This window comes from Carassius auratus, chromosome 17 (assembly GCF_003368295.1).
Source record: "Carassius auratus strain Wakin chromosome 17, ASM336829v1, whole genome shotgun sequence".
Taxonomy (NCBI): Eukaryota; Metazoa; Chordata; class Actinopteri; order Cypriniformes; family Cyprinidae; genus Carassius; species Carassius auratus.
The window spans coordinates 6,928,943-6,952,857 of record NC_039259.1 but is presented as its reverse complement, the minus strand read 5'-3'; the positions used below and the strand labels follow the sequence as shown (position 1 = coordinate 6,952,857).

Below are 23,915 nucleotides of genomic sequence, written 5' to 3'. Positions count from 1 at the left end.
ATAGTTGCACAAGTACACATGTTGCAGGATAAGTTGGGGATACGTAAACAAATTAGTAAAACTTTAGCAGGTGCTACTAAGGGAACGTTTACACGACACCATTTTCAAGTTAAATTGAATACATTTTTATTCATTTTGGTCATTAATTTATGCAACAATGGCGCTTAAAATTTTGAAAACAGGTTATAAAAAAGTACAAGTTTTTGAAATGTATACCGTTACTGCCTACAAAACACAAATTTGTGAAAACGGTTTATCATTCACATACATATTACGTGTTCATGTAGTGTTTTTTTACATAGTGACATCGCCAACTTCTGGCCTGGCAAACTACAGCATTTTAAGTCGTTTTTCCGGATCATTCCGACATTGTTGTTGTCATCTTTTAATGAAAAATGAAGGTAAAACTAAAATTTTAAGCACACTGTTGTTGTGTAAATGTACACTAAAATAAATACGATTTACAAGAACAAATTCATTGTCTTGTTTATTGAGACAAACAGCCCAAAACAGTCTTTTATTCAACAAGAGTTCACAAATGTTGCATATTTATATAGACAATCATATTTAACAAGACAGAATGCTGGTTGAACAGTTCAGAAGAGCCAGCTAGCTACAGATAATACCTTTTTTGCAGACTTAATAGAGCTTGTCAACACCCAAAGTGAATTTAGTGTTGAATGAGGAGTCATTATTTTCTGAAACAAACTTCGGCTATATATCAGGGTGAGAACGACCATTTGACAAAAAACATTTCATCCAGTGGTCTAAAGCAATTAATTCTTTGTTAAAAAAAGAAACAAATTCTTACTTATTGAACAGTGAAAGAAAAAAACTTCACATTTTTGGAGTTATTTAACTACATATGAGAGCACGTTTGAAAATATCAAAAGTAGTTAAAAGTAGTATTGAATTTTGGGGACCAGAGAGGAACTATACAGGAGATTAATACTTAACGTCCCATTGTTGGCATGGTAACAGCGGGGGACTTTAGGGTAGCATCTTCTGCCTTCCACTGAGAGGTAACAGTTTTGATCTGCGTGTAGAACTGAATGCCCTGCGATGGAAAGAATAGCAAAATCCTTAAGACTAAACAATGACTCAAGATTAGTCATCTTCTTTTTAATACCCTCTCAAAATGACAATGACATCACATGAGAAATGGCAGGTGGCTGGCAAACTTGCGCTGGCGGGAACAATAAACCACTTGCGTGAAAACATGTCAGTCATTGTTTTATGACAAAATACAGCTGAACGAAATTTTATACCAAAACAAATCTTACAGCCAAACTCAAATGGCAAGCCAAATGGACCATGCATGTGACCTGATTTTAAACGTCAGCCGGTACATTTGGGGAAGATATGGCCAATAATTCACCATTTGTTTATTCATTTATTTGTTATAAGTCAATTTTTTTTTGTTTCAATTTGATTTTTAAAATTTTTATTAATTGTATAATTGAATGGAGTCTCTGTATTTAACAGTCTTTGACAAAAAAAAAAATATTTCTTGGCTTTTTGTTCAAATGTGGCCTTATAAAACTTACCCACTTTCAAGTGTTTTTGTTGTTGTTTTTTTTACATGCAGAAGCTCGGTTCTTTTTTTTGACATATTGCATGTTCAGACATTCATACAACAAAATATTCTGGGGGCCAAGAAATTTTGTGAAAAAAATAAAATAAAATAAAAATAATGACTGTGGCTGGCAGATTTATTTTTAAAAACACTGGCGGCAAAAGAGTGAAATGATTATTGTATTTCAGTGTCTAAAGCCCCATTCACACCAAGAACAATAACTATAAAGTTAACGATATTAGCATCTACACCAGCGAACGATATCATCTGTTTATTCTAAGCGCGCATGCGTCTACCGCTTTAAATTCTCGAGCTTGTAACAGCTGGATGGATTCTGATTGGCTGTCAATGTTTGTATCATTCATCAGCTGGAAAAAAATCGTTCTGAAAATGATTCCAATGATACCGTTTCTCTGTGCCTTTATCGTTATAGTTGTGGTGTGGACTGCTCTAATCTTTAATATTGAGAACGATTTTTAGAACTATATCTTTATCGTTATCTTTATAGTTATCGTGCTTGGTGTGAATGGGCCTTAATTTAGACCTATTCTGCAAAGCAAAATATCCTGATATCCAGTCGCAAATACTTACTTGCTTTCCATAGAAATTGGTGTCACCCCTGAAGGAGCCTCTGGAACCGGTGAACGAAAACATTGGCAGTGGGACGGGGATTGGTACATTAACTCCAATCTATTAAAAAAAGCAAACAGTACATTAACAGACGTCTCCGAGGTCAGCTGCGTTTGGCCTCTTGAGCGGTCATGTTCTCTGCATCTCACGTATCTGACACACTCACACCCTGATGACAGCTAAGACAACAGCACACCCGTCAGACGCAAATGCATTTTTGTCTGCCGCAGAAAGCTGTATGCTTTCCCCACGTCTCTAGACACCATGTGGGAGAGACGGTTTGTAAATTCTGTACATTACCACTTCACGTCAGTCTCCCTGTTCAATGTAAACCTAGAAATCTCACCATACACGTGTAGCTCCAGCCTTTCCAGTGTGAATTGTAGAGCATGTCCACTGCGCTTCACTGTAAATGTAGCAATTAAAGTCCCGAAATAGGACAGTTTAAGAAAACTAGTTTAAAATGAGTATTTTTTGTAAGACATGGATCTTTATATTTTAAAACAGTGATGAAATTGAAGAAGCAATAGATCTTTCTTCCATAATGTCACACGTGAGTGTAAAGAATTGCCAAAAGAGCAAATCATTTATTATATTTATTAGTTTACTGGATGGAAGCAAATTTGAATGCAAGCTTGCAGTCAGCTGTTTGTAAAGGACATTATTTATGTGAACGAAATGATTGGAGAAGTCTGGCATGTGTCCCAAGAGAAAAGTCTGCCGCTTCGATGGAAGATCCAATTAATTACATTTTTAATGAGGTTAAATAAGTAAATAAATTTAATTTAACATACATTTGTGTGAATCATGTTTTCAGCATCTACATTAAGAAAAAAATTATAATTTCATGCCTAATTTAAGTTTCAAAGTCTGATTATGTGACAGAGTTAAAACAATTACATCAATGCACAAAGGGCATTTGAAATGTAGCAAATATAAATGACGGAATGGTAAAAAGTTTTAATATTATATTTATGTAACAAAAAGTAGTTTCAATTTGTTCCAATAAAAATAAAAGCCTGAGACTTAAAAGTATCTGAAGTTGAAGAAACTTGCACATCTTTGCTTTGAGAACAAGCTGCTGTGGGGCTTCAGCTGTGCATGGAAAGTGTGGGACAATCAGCTCATTCTATTGAATGTGTTGACGAAGCAGTCCACACACAACTGAAAGCCACAATCATTTGTGTACCAGCCGAGAAAAGTAATGCATGCAGAGAATAACTAAACAAAACATTTTGTTTTTGGGGTGGGGTGAGGCTGGAAACTGGCAGAGCATCTTGAAATGTTTTTTTTTTTTAAATGCGGTTGAACAGTTTGAGCCTTTTGACCGAAGGTGACTCGTGAGGGAGTGGACGGAGCAAAAAAAGCAGAAGGAGGTTCTTGTATGCGGGGGTTTTGGAGGCCAGCTCAGCACATGGCCGTGCCGTGTACTCCAGCATGTGAATCGCAAACACACGGCATAGCTGCTCGCCACGGGCAAACAGACGGGGTAAAAAGGGGACAGTTTTTGCATAAGCACCAGATCAACGGGTTGCAAGGGATCCCTTAAGAGTTTCATTTAAGACTTCGGCGTTTACCAGCTAAATATTTTGGCATAGTGCTGTTTTGATTAAAAAGCACATATTTGCTGGGAACTATTTGTAGTGCACATGTTTTCTGGTCGCAGCTGTACGTTTTCGAAGCTGTGGCAAACAAGGTATGTCCAAATGGAAAAAATAAATACTGTTTTTATATAGATTTTTAAAGGAAGGCTTGTGCTACCCCTAGTATATATATATGGCCACTAATGAGGCAAGACTTACATCCAAAACGTGCTTCTTGGCTTTGGGTCGGGGAGTGGCGCCAAGGGGATTTTACACATTTCATTTACATCACGTTCTAATATTTACTCTAGAGGTGTGCCTGGAACACTTCACCTACAGTGGTCTTGTCAAGAGCCTACATGACATGTGGAGGAGCCCAGTACGACATACACGTGTAACACCATTGCACTTATGTCTTGCACATAGTACTGGGTTTTTAAGACAGCGTGTGAAGTAAAAAAAATTCAACTGTTAGTCACAACGCTGTTTGATGAATGTTTTATAATGAATGTTTATTCATATGAGCATTCCCATTTCCTGCAGTCCAGTGAAGAACCAGGTCACCCAAATATGCTCTAAAACAAGATACTCCAATGGGGTAGCTATTGTGCCTTTAAAGGGATAGTTCACCAAAAAAAATTAAGTCATTAATTACTCACCCTCATATTGTTCCAAACCCGTAAGACTATGACTATGTTTGCAAGACTACCTTTCTGGGCCTTGAACGTCATAAAACTGTTGCTGTCTATGCAGAGTCAGAACGCTCTCGGATTTCATCAAAAATATCTTAATTTGGGCTCCGAAGATGAACGAAGGTCTTAAAGGGTAACTAAACTCCTGGTCAGAGCCTGACTCCACCCACTGGCAATATTTGAAAAATGCTGAAAAGTGGACAGAGCACAACGGAAATAGAGGGGGTGGGGCGTGAACCTGAGACCCGCAGTGACGGATTGATTGACAGCTGCTGTCAGAGTCGCTGACTGCAGTGACGCAAGTAGCTTTGCAAAAGAGCGTTCATTTGAAGTAGAGGACTTTTCTCTCCCACCTTCACCTGAAGTGGATGATGTCGAGGTGTCTGTGGACACAGGGCCAGGGCCTGAGCCATATCAATTCAAGCCGCTGGCTCAAACTGCGGTCTTAAATCCCGCATCGCGATCGGCATCTGACAATGCTAGCAAAGCAGCCGCGCAAGACAGAATGGGGCCAGTCTCTGAGTAAGGCAGTGCGTCGCTTTTCAGCTGTGTGGAGAAACCCATTTCCACCTCCATTGCGTTGGAGATGCAATCCCGCGTAAAATGCAGTTTGCACACTCCAGCTCTAGGCAGGAACTCACGGTCTTCCAGGCCAAGTGCATGCAACCACTTGTCGCCTAATTTTCAAGTCTGCTGGAAAACTATGCAGTCCAGCAGTGCTGACGCAACCAGCAACACTACACCTACATACCATCCTGACCACTGTAAAGAAATCTACGCTAACTTGAAGCTATTCTAACTGATGCAATACTATGCTACTAACTAACTATGCTTCTAACAATACTAACGTTACACTAACAACTATGCTAATTAACTACATAGGCTACACAAAATAATCTAAATATCTATATAAATGCTATGCTAAATAGATGCTAAAATACTCTATCCTGATCGTTTTCAATACTCGCAATTCCAACTCCTGACTCACTACAGTGATTTTGACGGAACAAGATGGTTTTATACTGCCAAGGGCGTGGTAGCTCGTACCAAGGGGCGTGGTGAGATGTAAAATGCTTATGTCACTTGCCACCGCAACATCCAATAGGAAAAAATCAACTGCAGTAGCCACCGTTCAACCTGAAGAGGGTAGCACTCAGACGTTTTTACACCAGATATTGTAGAATTAAAACACTTTATACTCAAATGTCAAAGAAGTTACTCGAATTAATAAAAAGCACTAATAAAACCCCATTCTTACAGATCATTAACTTAAAAAAGTTGGTTTAGGGTTTAGTTACTGGTAGTCTTTAAAGGTTTAGAATGACATGAGGTTGAGTGAATAATGACAGAATTTTCATTTTTTGGTTAACTATCGCTTCGAGTCATTAGTCAAGTTATGAAAGTTTGATGCATTGGAAATGTGTATTATAAACCCAGCCCTGTTTATGATATGTATATTTAAAACAACTCACCTGCCCAACATCGACTTCATGGGTGTATTTACGTGCCGCTGCACCATTGGTGGTGAAGATGGCCGTTCCGTTACCATATGGGTTCTCATTGACCATTTTGATGGCATCATCCAAACTGTCAGCCTCCAGGACCACCAGCACAGGGCCAAATATCTCCTCCCTATAGCACTTCATATCCGGCTGAAATTAAAGCAGAACAAACAAGTGAACAACATTACATGGTCTTCGCATGATACTGACATGTTCTAACTTACAGCAACTAAAGACATTTCCTTACTACCATGTTGCTGAAAACATATATGACTTCAGGTCTACGGAATGTAAAATAAGATATATATATTTATATATATATATATATATATATATATATATATATATATATATATATATATATATATATATATATATATATATATTTTGTTTCACAGAAGAAATTCATATAAATTTGGAAAGATATAAGGTTGAGTAATTGGGATTCATTTGTTTATTAAAATAGAAGAGACTCTTTTATCCAAATTGAGGAAAACAACAAACGATTCATTATAAAGAGGCAAATAAACCCAGAAAGCACTCATAATACAGCACTTTTTGAACATCCTTGTAAGCATTGAGTCTCTCACCGTGACATTGCTAATGATGGTTGGTCCTACAAAGTTGCCGTTTTCGTAACCCTTGACCTTCACGTTCCTGCCGTCAAGCAGCACCTTGGCACCCTCATCCACCCCACTCTGAATAAGGCTGTTGACTCGCTGTTTGGCCTGAGGCGAGATGAGAGGTCCCACATCAGCCCCGGGCTGGTCACCTTACAGAACAAGCAAGAGAACAAACAGGAAAATAAAAGACATGATTAAGAAGTTTTTACAAAATGCACTTAAACTACAACAATTACATATTTCATCAGAACGGAAATTCATTCCGAAATCCTTCATTTTCATCAAATGTTAAATGAACATATTATTCACTACATAACTAATGATAATACTCAAGCAGTATAAATGTGTTTAATTCATGTCGTCAGTAATTCAAGTCAGATGTACCAATTTGCTGAATTATTACTGTACTGAGTTAAGTGGATAGCTAGCAGAAAACGTCGCGGTTTGTCTTCCAAACAACAGTTTAGTTGGTTAACCAGAAGTTTAGACATCCTAAAATCTGGAGAAATGGTTTCTGTATCGTTTGTTTTGTTGATTTTTACTGACTTTCCTTTAATTTACCCCTTTTTACTGGGTTGCAACCAAAGGGATTGGTACTGGCATTTCCAAACACACACGCATGCACACACACATACACATACAAACAAACACACACACAATTTTATATACCCTGAGGCAGTATGTCTTAAAGGTCTGTTACAGGGTTTCAGAATAGCTGCGGCGGTTTTGCTTCTTGATTACAATTACAATTTTCATTGGCAGAATTTTTTTCTAACATTTGATCGGCCCATACTAATTTCTGGTCCCCTTTATACCACAAAATGTGCTTCTGCTTTGTGGCATGACCAAGACAAATAGTGCGTCTATCCTCTGGGTGAGCTGAACACGCTTTAAGTTACACAGGGAGAGGTGTGGTCATGAAGGCATGGGTGGTCTACGAAAAGGCCAAAAAAGAGAGATAAAACAAACTGAATGGTTTTTAGAGAAACTCTACATGGAGAGGAACTGCAGAAGAGAGATTTTATTCAATGAATGTCACGTAAAAATAGTCTAAAGTGACATTTATGGAATAGGTTTTGGTGGTTCTAGAAATGCAAATATCTAAATTGGTCAATATTTTGTCACTGTGTACCAACTAACTTAAAAAATGGTCCAATGGTTCAAAATTTAGTAGCATGCCTTTCATTGTAGCTATTTAGGATTATTTGCTCTAGGTATAAGTAAAATTTCTCTTTTCTCCATTTCACAAACAGTTGAGTACGCCAGCCTTTGTAAGTGCAGATGGACACGTTTGCTGCAATGCAACCAACCTAAGTGATATTCAATATATTCGATAACTTGCTGGAACATGCAATATTATTGGCCTTTATTGTATTGCGCCTGACTGGGACACGGTTTTCCACAGCCCAAACTTGATCAGATTTGAGAGACACATATCTCAAGTACCTGCATTGACACGGAGACCCTTTGCACGTTCAACTAGTTCAGGCAACCAGTTTCGTGCTTCTCCTACAAGGACGGCAGTGGACAGAGCCATACATCTCTGACCTGCTGCTCCAAAAGCAGCACCAACCAACTGGTTTAGTGTGTTCTCCTTGTTGGCATCAGGCATCACCACACCGTGATTCTTCGCCCCCTGGTGGACAGAAAGTGAGATTGTAACGAAGCAGCTCCACATTTTCACCAAACAACGAATTCTAGCACTAACACAATGAGTGAAGACAGGCAAAGTGAAAGTGGGGGAAGAAAATGTGACGGACTTCAAGACCTTGAAAACAGTCATAATAAACTGGCATTGATTCGAATTCAAAACGCAAGTTACTTTGCAAAACTACAATACTCTGAAAGAGATTGTAATAGTTGGAGAGTTGTTGTGGGGTTTAAGAAAAGTGAGTTTATCTGCAGTGGGAGCAAAGGAGGTATAATTGAATACACTGCTGTCCATCATCTTTGAGTCTCTCATGCTGACTTTTTTAGGCAGTACATAATGAAAGTGGTAATCTCCAATTTCCTGAATCTTGAGTCTAAAATCGCAGCCTCATTATGGAGGTTAAGAATGAACCAGAATGATGCAGATTCATTTGTAACCAAATGCTGCCATCATCTGGACACTGAGCAATGGTAACTAGTTACACTGTTTTAAAGCATCTGAGCTACTGTCCTGATTTTTTTGCTCTTAACTGACAAGACTTTCACATGCAATACAGTTTTCTGTGAAATTCATGAACTTCATGCTCAGAACCAACCATGTTGCTCTGCACTCTTTTGCCATTTTTGGAGCCTCTCTCATAGATGTACTCGCCAGCCTGGTTGGAGCCTACGAAACTGATGGCTTTGATGGCAGGATGGTCACAGATGAAGTTCACAGCTATAACAACACATGAAAAAAAAAATCACTTCGTTATCTCCACACAGAATCTGGTCAAAATATTTATAACCCTTCTGCTTCTATAATTTTCCATACCGTCATGCTGTCCGTGGATTATGTTTAATGTTCCATCCGGAGCGCCGGCGTCCTGCAGGAGTTTGGCCAGCAACATGGCGCAGCCAGGCACTCTCTCCGAGGGCTTCAACAAATAGGTGTTCCCGCACACCATGCCCATTGGGAACATCCACAGGGGGATCATGGCAGGGAAATTGAAGGGGGTAATACCGGCACATACACCGATGGGCAGCCGGTACGTGTACGTGTCCATGTCTTTAGTGATGGAGGGGAGGGTCTCGCCCAGCATTAGGGATGTGATACTGCAGGTGTGCTCCACCACCTCTGCAAGACCAACAAACAACTACAGTAAATACTGTGAAGGCACACAAACTAAATGTGCAAACAGTTATAAGGCCAAAGACTTTCTTAGGTCCTAACAGCAAATAATGCCTCATCCGTAGCACTAAAAAAAACATCAAGTTATTTTCATCCTTATGCTTATTTTGTTGGTAAGATTTTATGTTTTTGAAAAAAGTGTCTTATGTTCAGTAAGGCTACCTTAAAAGGGTCATATGATGTTGCTAAAAAGAACATTATTTGGTGTAATGAAATGTATTTATTATGTTGTTTAAGGTTCAAAAACACATTATTTTCCATAATGTACATTATTGTTTCTCCACTATGCCCCGCATTACAAAACTCATCGTTCGGAAAAGCGAGGTGTGCTCTGATTGGCCAGCTATCTCCAGTGCATTGTGATTGGCTGAATGCCTCAAGCGTGTGACGGAAATGTTACATTCTTCACCATACTGTGATGCCATGTGTCCCGGCACAATGAGACAAAACCACTAAAATGTGGACATAATGATTATAATGACTTATAATGTATTTTTACATGTTGCGTTTGCGTATCGCGCTGCGTAACGAAAAGACAAACAACAAGCGCTACAGACTGTCCTTGCAAATTTGGAATTGCTCAACTTTACAGAAACTGACATCAGCATTATAGGCTACTCTCACAGGAAACAGTCCTCATCCTCCATAAAATGCACACACATCTGAATATTTGGCTGAACTGTTCTGGAACAGTGTTGTACAAGCAACTTAACCACTGATTTCTAGTTTTGTCCTCTTTAGGAAGACCAAACTAAGTATTTTTGCTTTGACAATGAAACAGCGTCTCCACGACATGGTGCTGGCGGCAACAGAAAGAATAAAAGTTACGCCTTCTTTTCTGTGTGTGAACATTTGGGCGCCGTTATGCAAATCCTCCCACACAGTGACGTAGACATGTGGGGCGTGTTAGAACGAGCCGTTTTAGGAGAGCGTGGCTGACTCTTCACTTTTATAAAGAATATCTATGAATAGACATAACCAGACTAACAGATTTGATTATATCACACATTTGCGGTGCTTAAGCCTCCTTTAAAAGGTTATTTACTGTAAACGCATCCTGCTTGTCTAAATTTTAAAGGGTTAGTCAAAATGATAGTCTGTAGTAGCAGTCATTATGGGTTGGTACTGTACTGTAGTCACTGGGTTGAAAGTAACTGACTATTCCTTATAATGTTCTACACTCTAGAGTCTTAACTACTACATTCAGGAATTAACTAACACGGCACTGATTGCTCTTAACATTACTCCAGAACTGTCTCAGGAATGAGAGACTCACGCAGTCCTCTGAACACGTCGCCCTCAGCATCAGCCAGGGTTTTTCCTTGCTCCAGGGTTATCAGCTTGGCCAGCTCTTTCTGAAACACAAATCAAATCACATGTACATTTAGCAAGCAGTAAGGCAGAACAATTAGTCAAATATGGCTTAGTGCAATCATCAAAAGGTTGGAATTGAATTAAACACAAATGTTTTCCTCAAAAAAAAAATAATCATGCAGTGCATCTGAGGTTTTTCTCCATATAATGCACTTCTATGGTGTCCCTGAGTTCGAACTTCCAAAATGCAGTTTAAATGAAGGGTCTTATCGGTTATTTTCCTTTTTTTTTTTTTTTTTTACAATTTGTATACTTTTTAACCTCAAATACTCTTCTTGTCTAGCACTGTTTTCTGGTTCATGAAAAACTCCCATCTCATTTTCTCCTTCAACTTCAAAATTGTCCTCTGCAGAAGTACCGACCCAGTGTTTACAAAGTAAAAGTGCAAAGAAGATGAGACGGCCTTTACAAATAAACAGCAAAACAGCGATGTAGGACGAATCTGAAGTTGGAGGAGGAAATGAGACGGGAGTTTTAACTGTCACGCAGAGCTAGGGTTTCCACAGCTTCATACAAATCTTCCAGACCTAGGAATCACAAATCCCTGATATTTCCAAGTTTTCCATTGCCATGAAAGCCCAGTGAAAACCTTTCAACTGAAGGTCCATCACCGTGTTACTGTACGGATCCATTTTTAACAAGAACATCAAGTGTGTAGAACAGGATCTAGTCAAATGAAACCTAAATGAGACTATTTTCAAGTCTGGTGTTGATTGGAAATCAAAACAAGCGAGTTGAGGATGTGCTGCAGTCACTCACAATATTGTCTTTAATGAGCTGCTGATAGCGAAGGAAGATCTGCTGGCGGGCGAGGATGGACGTTTCGGACCAAGAGTGGTACGCACGTGAGCACGAGTCCACGGCGGCCAGCATCTCCTCGTGTGTGGCCTTTGGCACCCGACCGATGACCTCGTTGGTGGCCTGAGGATGAGCATGCATTAGAGTTCAATCACAGAGACAGTTCATCTGAAACTAACGGTTGACTTGGGCCTTTTCTCTGCAAAGTACTGTTACAGTCACTTGTTAAAAAAAAATTAATAAAAAACTAAAAAACTCTGATTGCTGACAAATGTACACCAAAAACCCAGACTGTATTTAAACTACTCTAATGAGATATTAAGCAGAGTTTCTGAAATATAGAGTGCAAACAGAGCGAAGAAACCAACAAGCAATTATTATGACATCTACCGTAAAAGCAGATTACAGCAAAGCCTTAGAAAACAGTTAATCTCAATGTTTCCTCTATTGCTCCTTTTGCACATTGGTAACAGTACGAAATAATCAATAAGGAAACATTTTTAAAAATGTAAAAAAATAACATAACTGAAGCGGTTTTATATGCTGATTAATGGGATAACTGAAGAACGTTCATGTGTTGTCTAGTCAGGTTGATCAGCACAAATCACATTTGCTTAAACCATGTTAATCTAATGGGTTTAACTCGGCCTCAGTGTTGTCAGTGAATGTTAAACTGCGGTATGTTAAACTGTTAGTACAGTATGAACTTACAGGATTGTGAATGTCCAACCATTCTGGACTCTTGGATTCGACAAACTTTCCATCAATGAACAACTTGGTGCTGGGCTGAGAGAGGACAGAGAAAATTATGTCACATGAATGTAAAACGCAAATGTAAAACACAATTCATTAACGATTACAACCATAACTGACCATAAGACTGACAAGATGTTAGATTGCATCTTAAGACTAGAATACACTACCTGACTTTCCTCCAAATTCTGCAAGTGTTTGATGGCTAGTGTTTTAAAAGCGGTTCAGATTTTCAATCGTGTAGTGTATTCCAGGCTTTACACAAGACTACGTTAGTGTTGTCCAGAATAAATGAGTGATTCCTTTGGTCACTGTCAGATCATATCATCTAGTGCAAGGTTCAGTACGAGGCAGTGGTGTGTGGAGGTCTTCAGAAATGAGCAGGCAAAGTCTCATGTGATTTTTACATCGTGCAAAGACTAAAACCTTATGGAACAATATTGATAACCAGTAGACGACTAGAACAACTGGTATATAGGCAACATTTATACAAAGTCCATTGTCTGCTTGACTCACAATCACTTAACTACTGTGTTTACAATGTTTCTAACATATTACATAAACTTTCTCTTAATCCACATATTACTCTTAGCCCCAAACACTAATAAGTGGGATATATGATATATGATAGACTTACCACAGAGGAGGAGGAGTAACACATGCGTCCCATCTGAAGAGGAACCTGCAGAACAGGTCACAGATACAACATTAATCTCCATTATTGTGTCTGGGCAGATCATTTCATTTGATATCAGTCAGTATATTATAACCTCGTGTAAAACTACGGTGCACTTTGTTGTTAATCAGCATAGAAAGGAAATTAATGGTTTATACAGCTTTCGATGAAAAGAAAACGGTCTTTAGATACAGAAAAACTGCTTTTCTGATTTGCATATAGGACTAAGTTGTTGCTCAAAAGTATTCATATGGTATTCATGCATGATGTCCAATGCTTTCTAGGACTATGATAACACTAGTAGCACTTAGCATGAGTGAACCTGACAAGAACTGTCGCGAAATTATACAAAAACAAAGGTAGTATCTTTGAGGTGATTAGGCTACAAACGCCTTGCAATTACTACAACTTCTTACACACTAATTTTATAGTGCATATAGATAAAGTAGCTTTCATTGTGGCTAGTGTGCCACAATGTATCTGCTCGTGCTGTTTGACCCTGAAGTTGATACTTTGACCACATGACGTAACGTCAAACTCATACTACGTGTATATGACTTTGAAATGCCATGATTATGTGTTCCTTACCCTCTTCTTTACAAGGGAACGCATTAATGTCGCTGCCATGATGGAATTCGTAGATTAATGTTTTGTTCACCCCCTAATGTTCGTACAATCCCCGCCAGAGGACGTTCATCGAGAGCTGCACCCTGCAGACGAACCGCTTTTCCTACTGTGCCTTTAAGAATGGGCGGGATATCGTGTTCAAACAGCCAATCATGTGTTACAGCCAAATACTCCCCCTAATTCAGGCTATCTATTGGTTAGGCCTCGTAGATGATGGACCAATGGTAGTGCGCGTTTCTTGGCGAGAGCTGTTGCGTAGGAAGTGATAGGATATTAAATCTGTCAATAAGTAATTACAAAGACAAAAGGCATGTGACAAATTTCTGTTTTATATATAATGTAATTTAATTAATACATAAATAAATACATAATTAACCCTTATTTTTCATATAATTTAGGTGGGAGAAATCTTTCCAGTTGTGATGCAAGATCATGTAAATTTTTATCATCTTAGGGAATCGGTTCGTTCAAAATTATTCCCTTTTTTCACGGTTTCACTATTTTTTTATTTTATTTTATATTATATTATATTGTAAAACAGTTGCTTACGAATGTGTTTATTTGTTTGTTCATTCAAACATATTTTTATTAAAAAAGTTTACATGTAATAACGTACAATCTAATAAATAACAATGTTATTTTTAAACATATATATTTTAATTCCCAATATTGTTAACAGTATTGTTCCCGCTTTCTTTTATTCCTAAACACACACATCTCAAATGGCTCGTGAATCAGATTTTACTGAATCCTCGACAAGAATCGGTTTCTTTTAAAAAAGACTATTCACTACTGTGTATGCAGATAATAAATCCATCTCAAAGTCATTTCTCCTTGAGGACCAACAATCTAATGGGCTGCACGTTTAATCAAGGTAAATGCTTCAATCCCGTATGAATTCTTGATGCCATAGAGAGATAGAAGACATCTAACGAAAACACAAACTAAATAATTTTCAAGTGTCAAGTTGCTTAGCCAGTCTCGGGAGGAGGATTTTTAGTAGTACTTATCATTGGTTGAATAAGTAGTGGATTTTGCCTTGCTCAAGGGCACCGAAGTCGTGATATTGCCGGCCCGAGACTCGAAACTACAACCCTAGGGTTAGAAGTCATACTGTCTAACCATTAGGCCACAACTTCCCACAATATTTTATACTTAATATAGTTTGCTATCATCCAATACATTGAGGAAACTCGTCCAGAGCCAGGCCTCTGCCTGCAGACCCAAAGCAGCGGGCCCATGTCCGCATCATCTGTGACATCATCCCGTCTGGGACCCAGCCCCTCCAGGTTCAACATGAAATGTGCTTACAGGTGAACAAAACAACTACAACTGTAGAAAAAAGTTGTTTGAATGGTTTTCGGTGGGCCCACGTCTCAATGTTATTTACATAATATCAGGTTTTCATCCGCAATTTAAAAATCATGTGCAGTCACATGGAAAGTTATTAACACTTGTCCTCCAAAAGCAACAATTTTGCATCAAAGCTTTATTTAAGGAATATTAATTAAACATTACTTTAAAGACCCTATTATTTCCAATGATTCTGTATTTCAGAATGTGTTGTGTGATTCAGAAAATTGGAGCAGAGAAGGTACAGTGTCCTCAACATTTCATCAACTGAGGATTCGAGGGTGAGTTTTTCCCACTAAGCTCTTTTCATTGTAGTTATATCTTGCTGTCATATTCTGTAAGCCATTAGGTTATACAGTGGTGGCCAAAATTATTAGAACACTAGTATTTTCACCAGATAAAAAATGGTTTTAAGTCCTGATGATTTGCAGCTATAATCTGAATAATGAAATCAAAACACTTTGATAAAACGTTGTGTCAGACTCTTCATTAATAAGACAGTTCAGTTTCTTTTTAGCAAAGTACTGCATTTATTGCTTTGATGAAAAGACTATAATCGCTTTTTGCAACTTTCAGACATCTATGAACAAGAGAGGAGCTGTACATACCAGTGACTTAAAGGAAGATGTGTGAGTGCAATGTGAAACATACAAAGTGGACAAAAATGCAAATGTGAAAACAGGTAAAGTACGTGCAAAATAAGAGAAAACATTTATTGCACAAAAATACATTAAGTCTCTGAATGTACTAAATACAAACCTGAACTACACGTGAGAGAGTGAAGGCTTTGCTTGCTTTTAAAGAAATCAATATAAAAACGGTAGCTGTAAAACAGCTGTTCATGCTAAAACTGCAACGTTAAAAAAAATATATATGCTAAAAGTGCATAGTTCAAAGTTCAAGTTTTTTTCTGTACCCTTGATTAATTTCGAAGAAAAAATCCTGATCCTAAACAGGAAGTTCAACCGGGCATTTAACGGTGTCATTATAAAATGTTCCTGAACAATCGGACCCTCCAAATACTAGGATGGTGCACTGGAGAGAGAGGCTCTTGCTTTGACGGAGATCCCTCGGGTCTGAAGATGAAGTCTTTGTAGAGCCCAGACATATCAGACTGTGGCCTGCACGAGGCTTAGAGCAAAGAGATGGAGACACCACTGATGTCCAGGAGCTTGTATCTGCAGACATGCTTTGTGTTAACAATCCATTCAGACTAATATCTGTAAACTAGTCTTTTAAAGAACCCACAAATCAAGGATTTGGGACTTCAAGTCTATTCGTTTTGAGCCCATCTATATGCAGTCATACACTTAAATGGACACTTTAATAAAAAATGCAAAATATGTCATCGTTTATTTACCCTTGTATTATTTCATGCATGTATGACTTCCTCTCTTTGGTGGAACGCAATGCTAAAACTGTTTTGGTCCATATAATAAATGTAAAAAAAGATTATTATTTTTTTTGGCACATGTAAAATTAGGATTTTTTTTTTACTATCCTTTTAAAAACAGTCCATTGACATTTTATAACAAATATACATTGCAACAGTTATGCTAAACTGTAAAGTGTTTAATAAGGTAGAAAATGAGTAAGTGGAAAACTTTTTTTTTTTAATCCAGTAAATCACAAACTGGGAGAGTCAGGTAAAGTAACGTTGTCTTTACAGGTTTTTTTTTTAACCTAGTTTTAGTATGAATTGTAATTACTATAGTAACTTTTAAATAGATTTGATTACATTAAAATAAGTTTTATCTTAAATTAAATCTTAAACTAGGGGTTTCGAATATTGTTGGAGTCAGACACTGCTTTAAAATGAATAATCTTTCTATTTTGGTAAATAGACCAGACCATACATTTTTATTGCATCAAATATTTGTAGAAGAAAATGCTCTTATTCTGTCAATTCTTCATTTATAATGTGGCATAATCCCACCTGCTACTGACTAGCAATAACAAGTAAAAAAAAGGCTATATCTTATATTCCATTAAAAAAAAAAAACCACACCCATCAGTATTTCAAATGTATGATTGTGAAACCTTTTCACAGGTCTTTAAGGTATTTCAACTCTTATCAGCTATAATATATTTAGTTGTATGGTACTTGGTGTAGTAAATGATGGACTGACAGACCTATGTTGAAGAGGTGGAGGTCCTGTAGGGCTCCTACAGCGCTGCAGCCTCCGCTGATCAGCACCCTGTTGTCAGACACGGGTAGAGCAGCGTGAAACCTGCACAGCACAATGACCAAAAGAAAAACGTTACTTCAAAATGCATACACAAATAAATCAATTTCCTTCTTGAACTGTAACCGTATTTACAAATTCTGCATTATCAGCTTATTTAAAGTTTTCTTTAAAAAGAATTCAAAGAATAATTCACCCAAAAATGAAAATTCGTTAATTACTCACCCTCATGTCGTTCCAAAACCATAAGACCTTCGTTCGTCTCCAGAATACAAATAAAGATATTTTTGATCAAATCCGAGAGCTTTATGACCCTGTATAGACAGCAACGCGACTACCACATTCAAGGCCCAGAAAGACAGTGAGGACATTGTTAAAATAATCCATGTGACATCAGTATTTCAACTGTAATTGTATATGAAGATACGATAATACTTTTCTGTGCAAAGAAAAAAAAATAACGACTTTATTCAACAAGTATTCTCCCACAAGTTACACAAGTCCTACACACATACATCATGGTGCTCTCGATAATGGCAACTTGGGAAGAAGAATTGTTGAATAAATTTGTTATCTTTGCACAAAAAGTATTCATGTGGCTCTGATATGATCTTCTATGCAGGGTCAGAAAACTCTCGGATTTCATCAAAAATATCTTAAATTGTGTTCCAAAGAACGAAGGTCTTACTGGTTTGGAACGAGGGTGACATTTTAATTTTTGGGTGAACTATCCCTTTAAAAATAAGTTGTAAGATACATATTTTGAAGACTTACCCACGGGCCAATGGTGGCATGTTCTCGTATTTTACAGCAGTGTATTCCATGAAGCCTTTTCCACAAGAAACAAAAGATTTGGTAAACAAGACAAAACACAGCAGACAGTGAATACTTCCAGATGTTCAGGATCATTACCAAGATCCAGGATGTGAAGGTCGCTGAGGTAGGTCGCAGTTTTTCTCCCACCAAAAATGATCATCTTGTTTGACAGCAGCGTGGTGGTGTGCCTTTAATAAAACACACATTGTATTATGTAGTGGAAAACAGCAGAGGAAGAATAAAAAAGGGACTTTGAATGACAAGACAATGAGTAAAGGACACGTTCCTGGTTTAGTTGCATACACTGTGGATGGGGATTATGAAACTGGATGAAAAGACAAAGTAATACTTCTTACCCAAACCTGGGAAGAGGACGGTCACCCTCCACAATCGGTTGATACCACAGACCATGTTCAGGGTTGAAAATGTACAATGCATTACTGCAAACCTTGCCTTCAGGACATCGGCTGGGCTGCACTCCTCCGAATACATACAGCTCCTTCTTATAGAACGTGGCACTGTGGTACGCCAAGGACGGTATATTTCCTTTTGCCTATCCCAATTACAAAACATCATACGTGTATGCAACCGGAAGTAATTAGCCTACTCCAAAACACACACAAATCATATAAAGAAACAAATGGTCTAATACTCACAGAAACAAGCTTCCACTTCCAAGTTATAGTGTCCAGTATATAGAGATCACTGTACCGCTGGGCGTCTCTCAGACCACCGTACACGTACACCGCTTTAGACTCCGGATCAAAGGTTGCTGAGTGACCTTTAGAGCTCGGAGGACTGACCTCAGACGATGAGACGTCCACGGGGAACCAGAAATCATTATCTGAGAATTATTACAGTTATACATCGAATGTTAAAAGTATGTCTTTACATTTTTCCTATTGAATTTTAAAACGATACGCACCAATCTCAAGTTTCCATATATAATCTTTACAACTGGCCTGGTCATCAGCCTCTCCACCAATCAGAACGGCCGTTTCAGGATCACTCAAACACATGGCATGACTCCAGCGCTGTGATGGACAGTCTGAGAATAACCAATAAATTATATATAAAAAACACATACATATATATATATATATAAACATATAGAAATATTATTAAAAAGTTTGGGCACCCCTTGCAGAATCTGTGAAAATATGAGTAATTTTCAAAAAATAAGAGAGCTCATACTAAATGCATGTTATTTTTTATTTAGTACTGTCCTGATTAAGATATTGTACATAAAAGATATTAACATTTAGTCCACAAGACAAAAAAAAAATGCTGAAATGATTAACCCTCTCAGGCTCAAATTAAGTTTTAGTAACTTAGTAAATTTAGTAACCTATAGTAAAGTTTTTAGTACTCCAGATTCATAAAATATGCATCTGGAGTAATAAGGTTTTTAGTTACTTTACTGTTGCAAATCTGCAACGCCTGCCTTGAGAGGGTTAAAATAACCCCCTCAAAAGTTTGGGAACCCTTGGTTCTTAATACTGTGTGCTGTCACCTGATGATCCTCGGCTGTCTTTCTGTTTTGTGTTGGTTGTGCATGAGTCCCTTGTTTGTTCTGAACAGTTAAACTGAGCAGCGTTCTTCAGAAAAATCTTTAAGGTCCTGCAGATTCTTCAGTTTTCCAGCATCTTTGCATATTTTAACCCTTTCCAGCAGTGACTGTATGATTTTGAGATATTTTTTGAAAATTACTCATATTTTCACCGATTCTGCAAGGGGTGCCCAAACTTTCGAGCCCCATTGTATATTTATTATTTATATATACACATACATACATATACACACACACACACACACACTTCCGGGAAAAAATAAAAGATGATACAAATTCTAAAACCTTTTACTGGCAATAGTAAACCGTAAACACCAGTAATAATTACTGACAGCTAATCAATATTATCCACAGTTATATAAATAACTAATTTATAATCAGAGGTGACATTAAGATTTCAAGCATGTAAAGAAACATTTGACCGAGCCTTTACCAGCCCTGCAGCTCTTCACACGTTTGACGGTCATCTCGTCCTCCAAATCTACTGCAGACATTTTACACAGTTTACGCTTCTTCGGGCTTGAAACTAGGTTTGGATTCTGAGGGCTCTCCGGATCTTCAGAGCTCCAGATATATCCCTTTATTCCTATAATGGAGCGTCTTGGAGTTTTGTCCTTCAAAAACCACAGTAAGTTTGAGACACTCTTGATGCCTGGAGATCAATCTGCTTGCTGAAGAACTAGACTCCTTACCATCGGCCACACACCATGAAGAAGAGTGATTTCTCGCGTCTCCATAGGACTTTTGCCCAGCTCTGCACAGCTGACGCTTCCCTCGGGAGCAGATCTCTGGGTGATCTTCACGAAGACGTAAGGAGAAGTCATTCTTTTGTGTATTCACTTCATCACAAGCCATGTCTTAAGGCATCTCATAAACCTTATGCCTAGAATTATGAAAAATCTAGTTAAAGGGAACGTTCACCCAAATAATTGTCATCATTTACTCTCTTTGTTCAGTGGACTCCTTTGACTTCAATGGTATTTTTTCCCTCTATAATATTGAGGTTCACGATCAAATGTTTGGTTCAGGCATTTCTTCAAAATATCTTCTTACGTGTTTAGCAGAAAGAAAGAAATCCATACAGGACTGGAACAACTTGAGAGCGAGTAAACGATAACAGAACTGAGGTTTTTGGGTGAACTCTCCTTTGACCTCGTGGCCCCTGAAGAACCCAGATCGGATCATTTCACTGAAGTCATAAGTAAAGCGTGCCTCACATCATGACTCTCTCCGCTGCTGAGCAGTGTGCTGGAGGGATTGGACGAGTGGTTCAGCGCCAGACGTTTCCTTGTTATTCGTGGAGTGCTGCTGATAAAGCTGGACCTCAGCTACAAATAAGAAGAAGTTTGTGATGGACAAGAAAGTTAAAATAATCCAAAACGAGGCATGCTGTTCATATGGCAGATATTAGTGAGAGAAGTTTGAGAACATAATGTCATGTTCAAATACCTGTCCACGGATGCGGAGCATGACTTTGGCGTAAACTCCTCTCCTGCCTCTCTGTGTGGCTTCAGCGAGAAGCTCAGGAGTCCACACTCCTTGCCAGATCAGACACCTTCACAGAAAGACTTTCCCAGACACCGCTTAAATCTCACCAGTCTCATTTAGTGAATTCATTTCATATATATGGGTTTGACTTACTTTGACAGTTAAATGATGGTGATTTGTTTGATTTGAAGACAACTTCACTTATACTTGGCTTTTCTGGAACTGTTTAAGTGCTATTAGATGCAGCTACAAATTGCAATCTATTGTATTTAAAGTCATAGTGTTAGTTTCTTTATTTTAATATTTATCAGGATCCGTGTTCTTTTTGTATTATTTATGCGCCTTTATAGTACTTTTTAATATTTTGAATAGGCTTTTAGCTTTCATTAAAATTTTAGTTTACATTTTAATCATTTGTCAAATGGTTTTCTCAATTTTAATAGGTTATGGTTTTATATATATATATATATATATAATTTTTTTTTTTTTTTTTTTTAGTTTTAGGACTTGTAATACTTAAAAAATATATTTTAGTTAGTTGCAAAGGCATTTATTTCCATTTTAAGTACTATTTTTTCATTTATATTTACATCAATTTTATTTTAATTACAATTGTAATCATTTTAGTTATTTTTAATTTAATTTAACTTTATTTTATTTGCCAATGTGGATGAATTCAGACCAGATGTACATCACTTGCCTGGAGTGAGGTGAAAGCGTCCCGATGACCTGTGACTTGACCTCTGCACCCAGCAGAACCTCCACAGAGATCTCCGTATCACTGGAGAAGGACGACCATTCCCCTAAACCGAACACGATCAGCTGCTTCGGTAAAGGTAACGGCATCTGAACCTGGTACGTTGTACGGTTGACATTTCTGCATGAGGTGAATCAGAGGAAAACGAAAAACATGGTCACACAGGGCAAGATCGACAGCTGTATTATTAGACTGTGTAGGAGCTTGTTTACTCAAAAGCAATTGTTAAGAACTGTTGTACATTTGATGACAATGCACTAAACACATGGCCACCATCAGCTACACTGGAGAAAGGGTATATATTATTAAGGTAGAGTTTACTCTGAAAGGTTGTGCTTTGGCTTTGATCTAAAATATAAGGTTAGGACAAGCTGCATTTGTGAGTTACAATTTCACTGGTTTGATGGGTCGTGTGTGTCTCATTTATCAGAAAATATCCTTAGTGTATGATAAACTTTTTTATATACATTAGATAGGAGTTCAAATAAAAACACAAACACACCAAAACTGGCAAACAAAAATAGATTCGCATAAAAAAAAAAAAAAAAAAACAACAAAAGCACATATTCTCCTCAAATCAATGTCACGTTTTTAATAATGCAATAATGTTCAGACACTTTTTCGTAAGCAAGAGATTTCTATCCTGAGATACACCCATTCCTTAAAAGTGTGACAACAAACTCTTACATGTTTGGTTTAGTGAAACAATAATATCAGGTCATACAGTGAAGTGAAGTAACGTTAGTTCAGAGGAAAGCGCCCACCGTATAAACTGTCGAGGTGCTTCACGTAAAGACCAGAGGGCATAAAAGTGCACTTTGCCCATGCTGTTGATTCAGGATCGATCCAACACCTCCAGTGCTCGCTCTGTCGAGATGTGCGGCCTGCAAAACTGCGACCGATCAATCCCCCGCGCCACGTTTATGAGCTTCTGCGTCACAGCTCCGCCACGACCAATCAACATCCGACACTCACAGTTTAGAAGAGACAAACCCCATATCAACAAGAAAACATGTAATAAACTACATACAAACAAATACGTAAATAAATACAAAATAATTGATAACGGAATGATTAAAAAAAGGTTTAGAAAAAGTAACTCTACAGTAGCTACCACATTTTGTGAAAAATAATAATAAAAAATAATAAAATGCAATAACGAATTTATTTTTCTTATAGTTGTTTATATATATATATATATATATATAGTATTTTATTAGTATTATATTTAAATAAATACAAGTTTTTAATACAAGCATTAATTTATTTTTGTTTATATTGGTTTTAGTAATTGTAGTACTAATTGTAAGCTTATTTCAGTTTGTTGCCAAGACAAAACTTCTTATTTTCATGTAATATATATATTTGGTTTTATTTCTTCAATACAATAACACCATGCACAACACTGCCATTACCAAGTAACATCTTAAACTGGGAATATGGAGTGACAGCTCTGCCAAAATAAAATAAAAATGAACTAAATAAAATGGCTTTTAGTTAATAAATACATTAAAATATGCAAATAAAAATGGAGTAATCATGAATGGCTAAATAAGTTTAGAAGAAAATATATACAGTTGTACAAAAATGTATGCAAATGTTTATTTGATGCAAAACGTGCCACATTTATACTAGATAGAAAAAAAGCAATGGTGTGTTATACAAAATGTAATATCACAAAATGTATTCCTGAATTTATTTATTTGTTAAGATTTAATTCATAGCAGTTGGCCATAAAACAAAAATATTTTGAAAGAAAGCTGATCAATGCTAAACAGATTCTCGATTTCTAGTTGACTATGTTGTTCATAAAGTAAAACATGATCATTACATTAGTGCTTTTATAATACATTGTACTCTCATAAACAGCTGATTATAATATTAATATCACATATTACCATAAACACAAATCAAACATCCTATTTTAAAATACAAAATCATATATATATATATGTATATTGTCTTTTTCAGTTTAACAGCGCCCTCTATCTAAAACAAGAAACAATAGCACTTTTAATTCTGCTGTTATTCAAAACATGGACCACAGTTTCAAGGGAAATAATGCTCAGCTTTAAGGCTGAGAAAGCACT

The 23,915-nt window shown here is 37.3% G+C and overlaps 2 protein-coding genes and 1 long non-coding RNA gene across 4 annotated transcripts; 1 reads left to right on the top strand and 2 right to left on the bottom strand.

The window, feature by feature from the left end:
• Positions 1-476: 476 nt before the first annotated feature.
• Positions 477-13,778, bottom strand: LOC113117074 (methylmalonate-semialdehyde dehydrogenase [acylating], mitochondrial-like). The gene is made up of 12 exons (XM_026285475.1): positions 13,617-13,778; positions 12,990-13,034; positions 12,311-12,385; positions 11,561-11,722; positions 10,704-10,782; positions 9,071-9,373; positions 8,853-8,974; positions 8,053-8,242; positions 6,574-6,755; positions 5,954-6,133; positions 2,168-2,266; positions 477-1,057 (listed from the first exon to the last, which is right to left on the bottom strand). Exons 1-12 carry the CDS (start codon positions 13,653-13,655, stop codon positions 953-955), a joined length of 1,581 nt encoding a protein of 526 aa, XP_026141260.1. The 5' UTR covers positions 13,656-13,778; the 3' UTR covers positions 477-952.
• A 595-nt stretch (positions 13,779-14,373) lies between these two features.
• On the top strand, positions 14,374-15,712 carry LOC113117073 (uncharacterized). Of its 2 annotated transcripts, XR_003294124.1 has the most exons (4): positions 14,374-14,529; positions 14,820-14,968; positions 15,213-15,289; positions 15,585-15,712. It is a non-coding gene; the product is annotated as an uncharacterized LOC113117073 (long non-coding RNA). The 2 variants fall into 2 exon arrangements; XR_003294123.1 differs by having other exon boundaries at positions 14,374-14,968.
• On the bottom strand, positions 15,697-22,839 carry LOC113117071 (rab9 effector protein with kelch motifs). The gene is made up of 13 exons (XM_026285474.1): positions 22,590-22,839; positions 21,769-21,945; positions 21,030-21,135; positions 20,798-20,908; positions 20,273-20,377; positions 20,014-20,194; positions 18,936-19,058; positions 18,667-18,854; positions 18,367-18,563; positions 18,107-18,198; positions 17,969-18,023; positions 17,142-17,239; positions 15,697-16,186 (listed from the first exon to the last, which is right to left on the bottom strand). The coding sequence occupies exons 1-13, from the start codon at positions 22,649-22,651 to the stop codon at positions 15,957-15,959; spliced, it is 1,725 nt and encodes a 574-aa protein (XP_026141259.1). The 5' UTR covers positions 22,652-22,839; the 3' UTR covers positions 15,697-15,956.
• Positions 22,840-23,915: the final 1,076 nt, after the last annotated feature.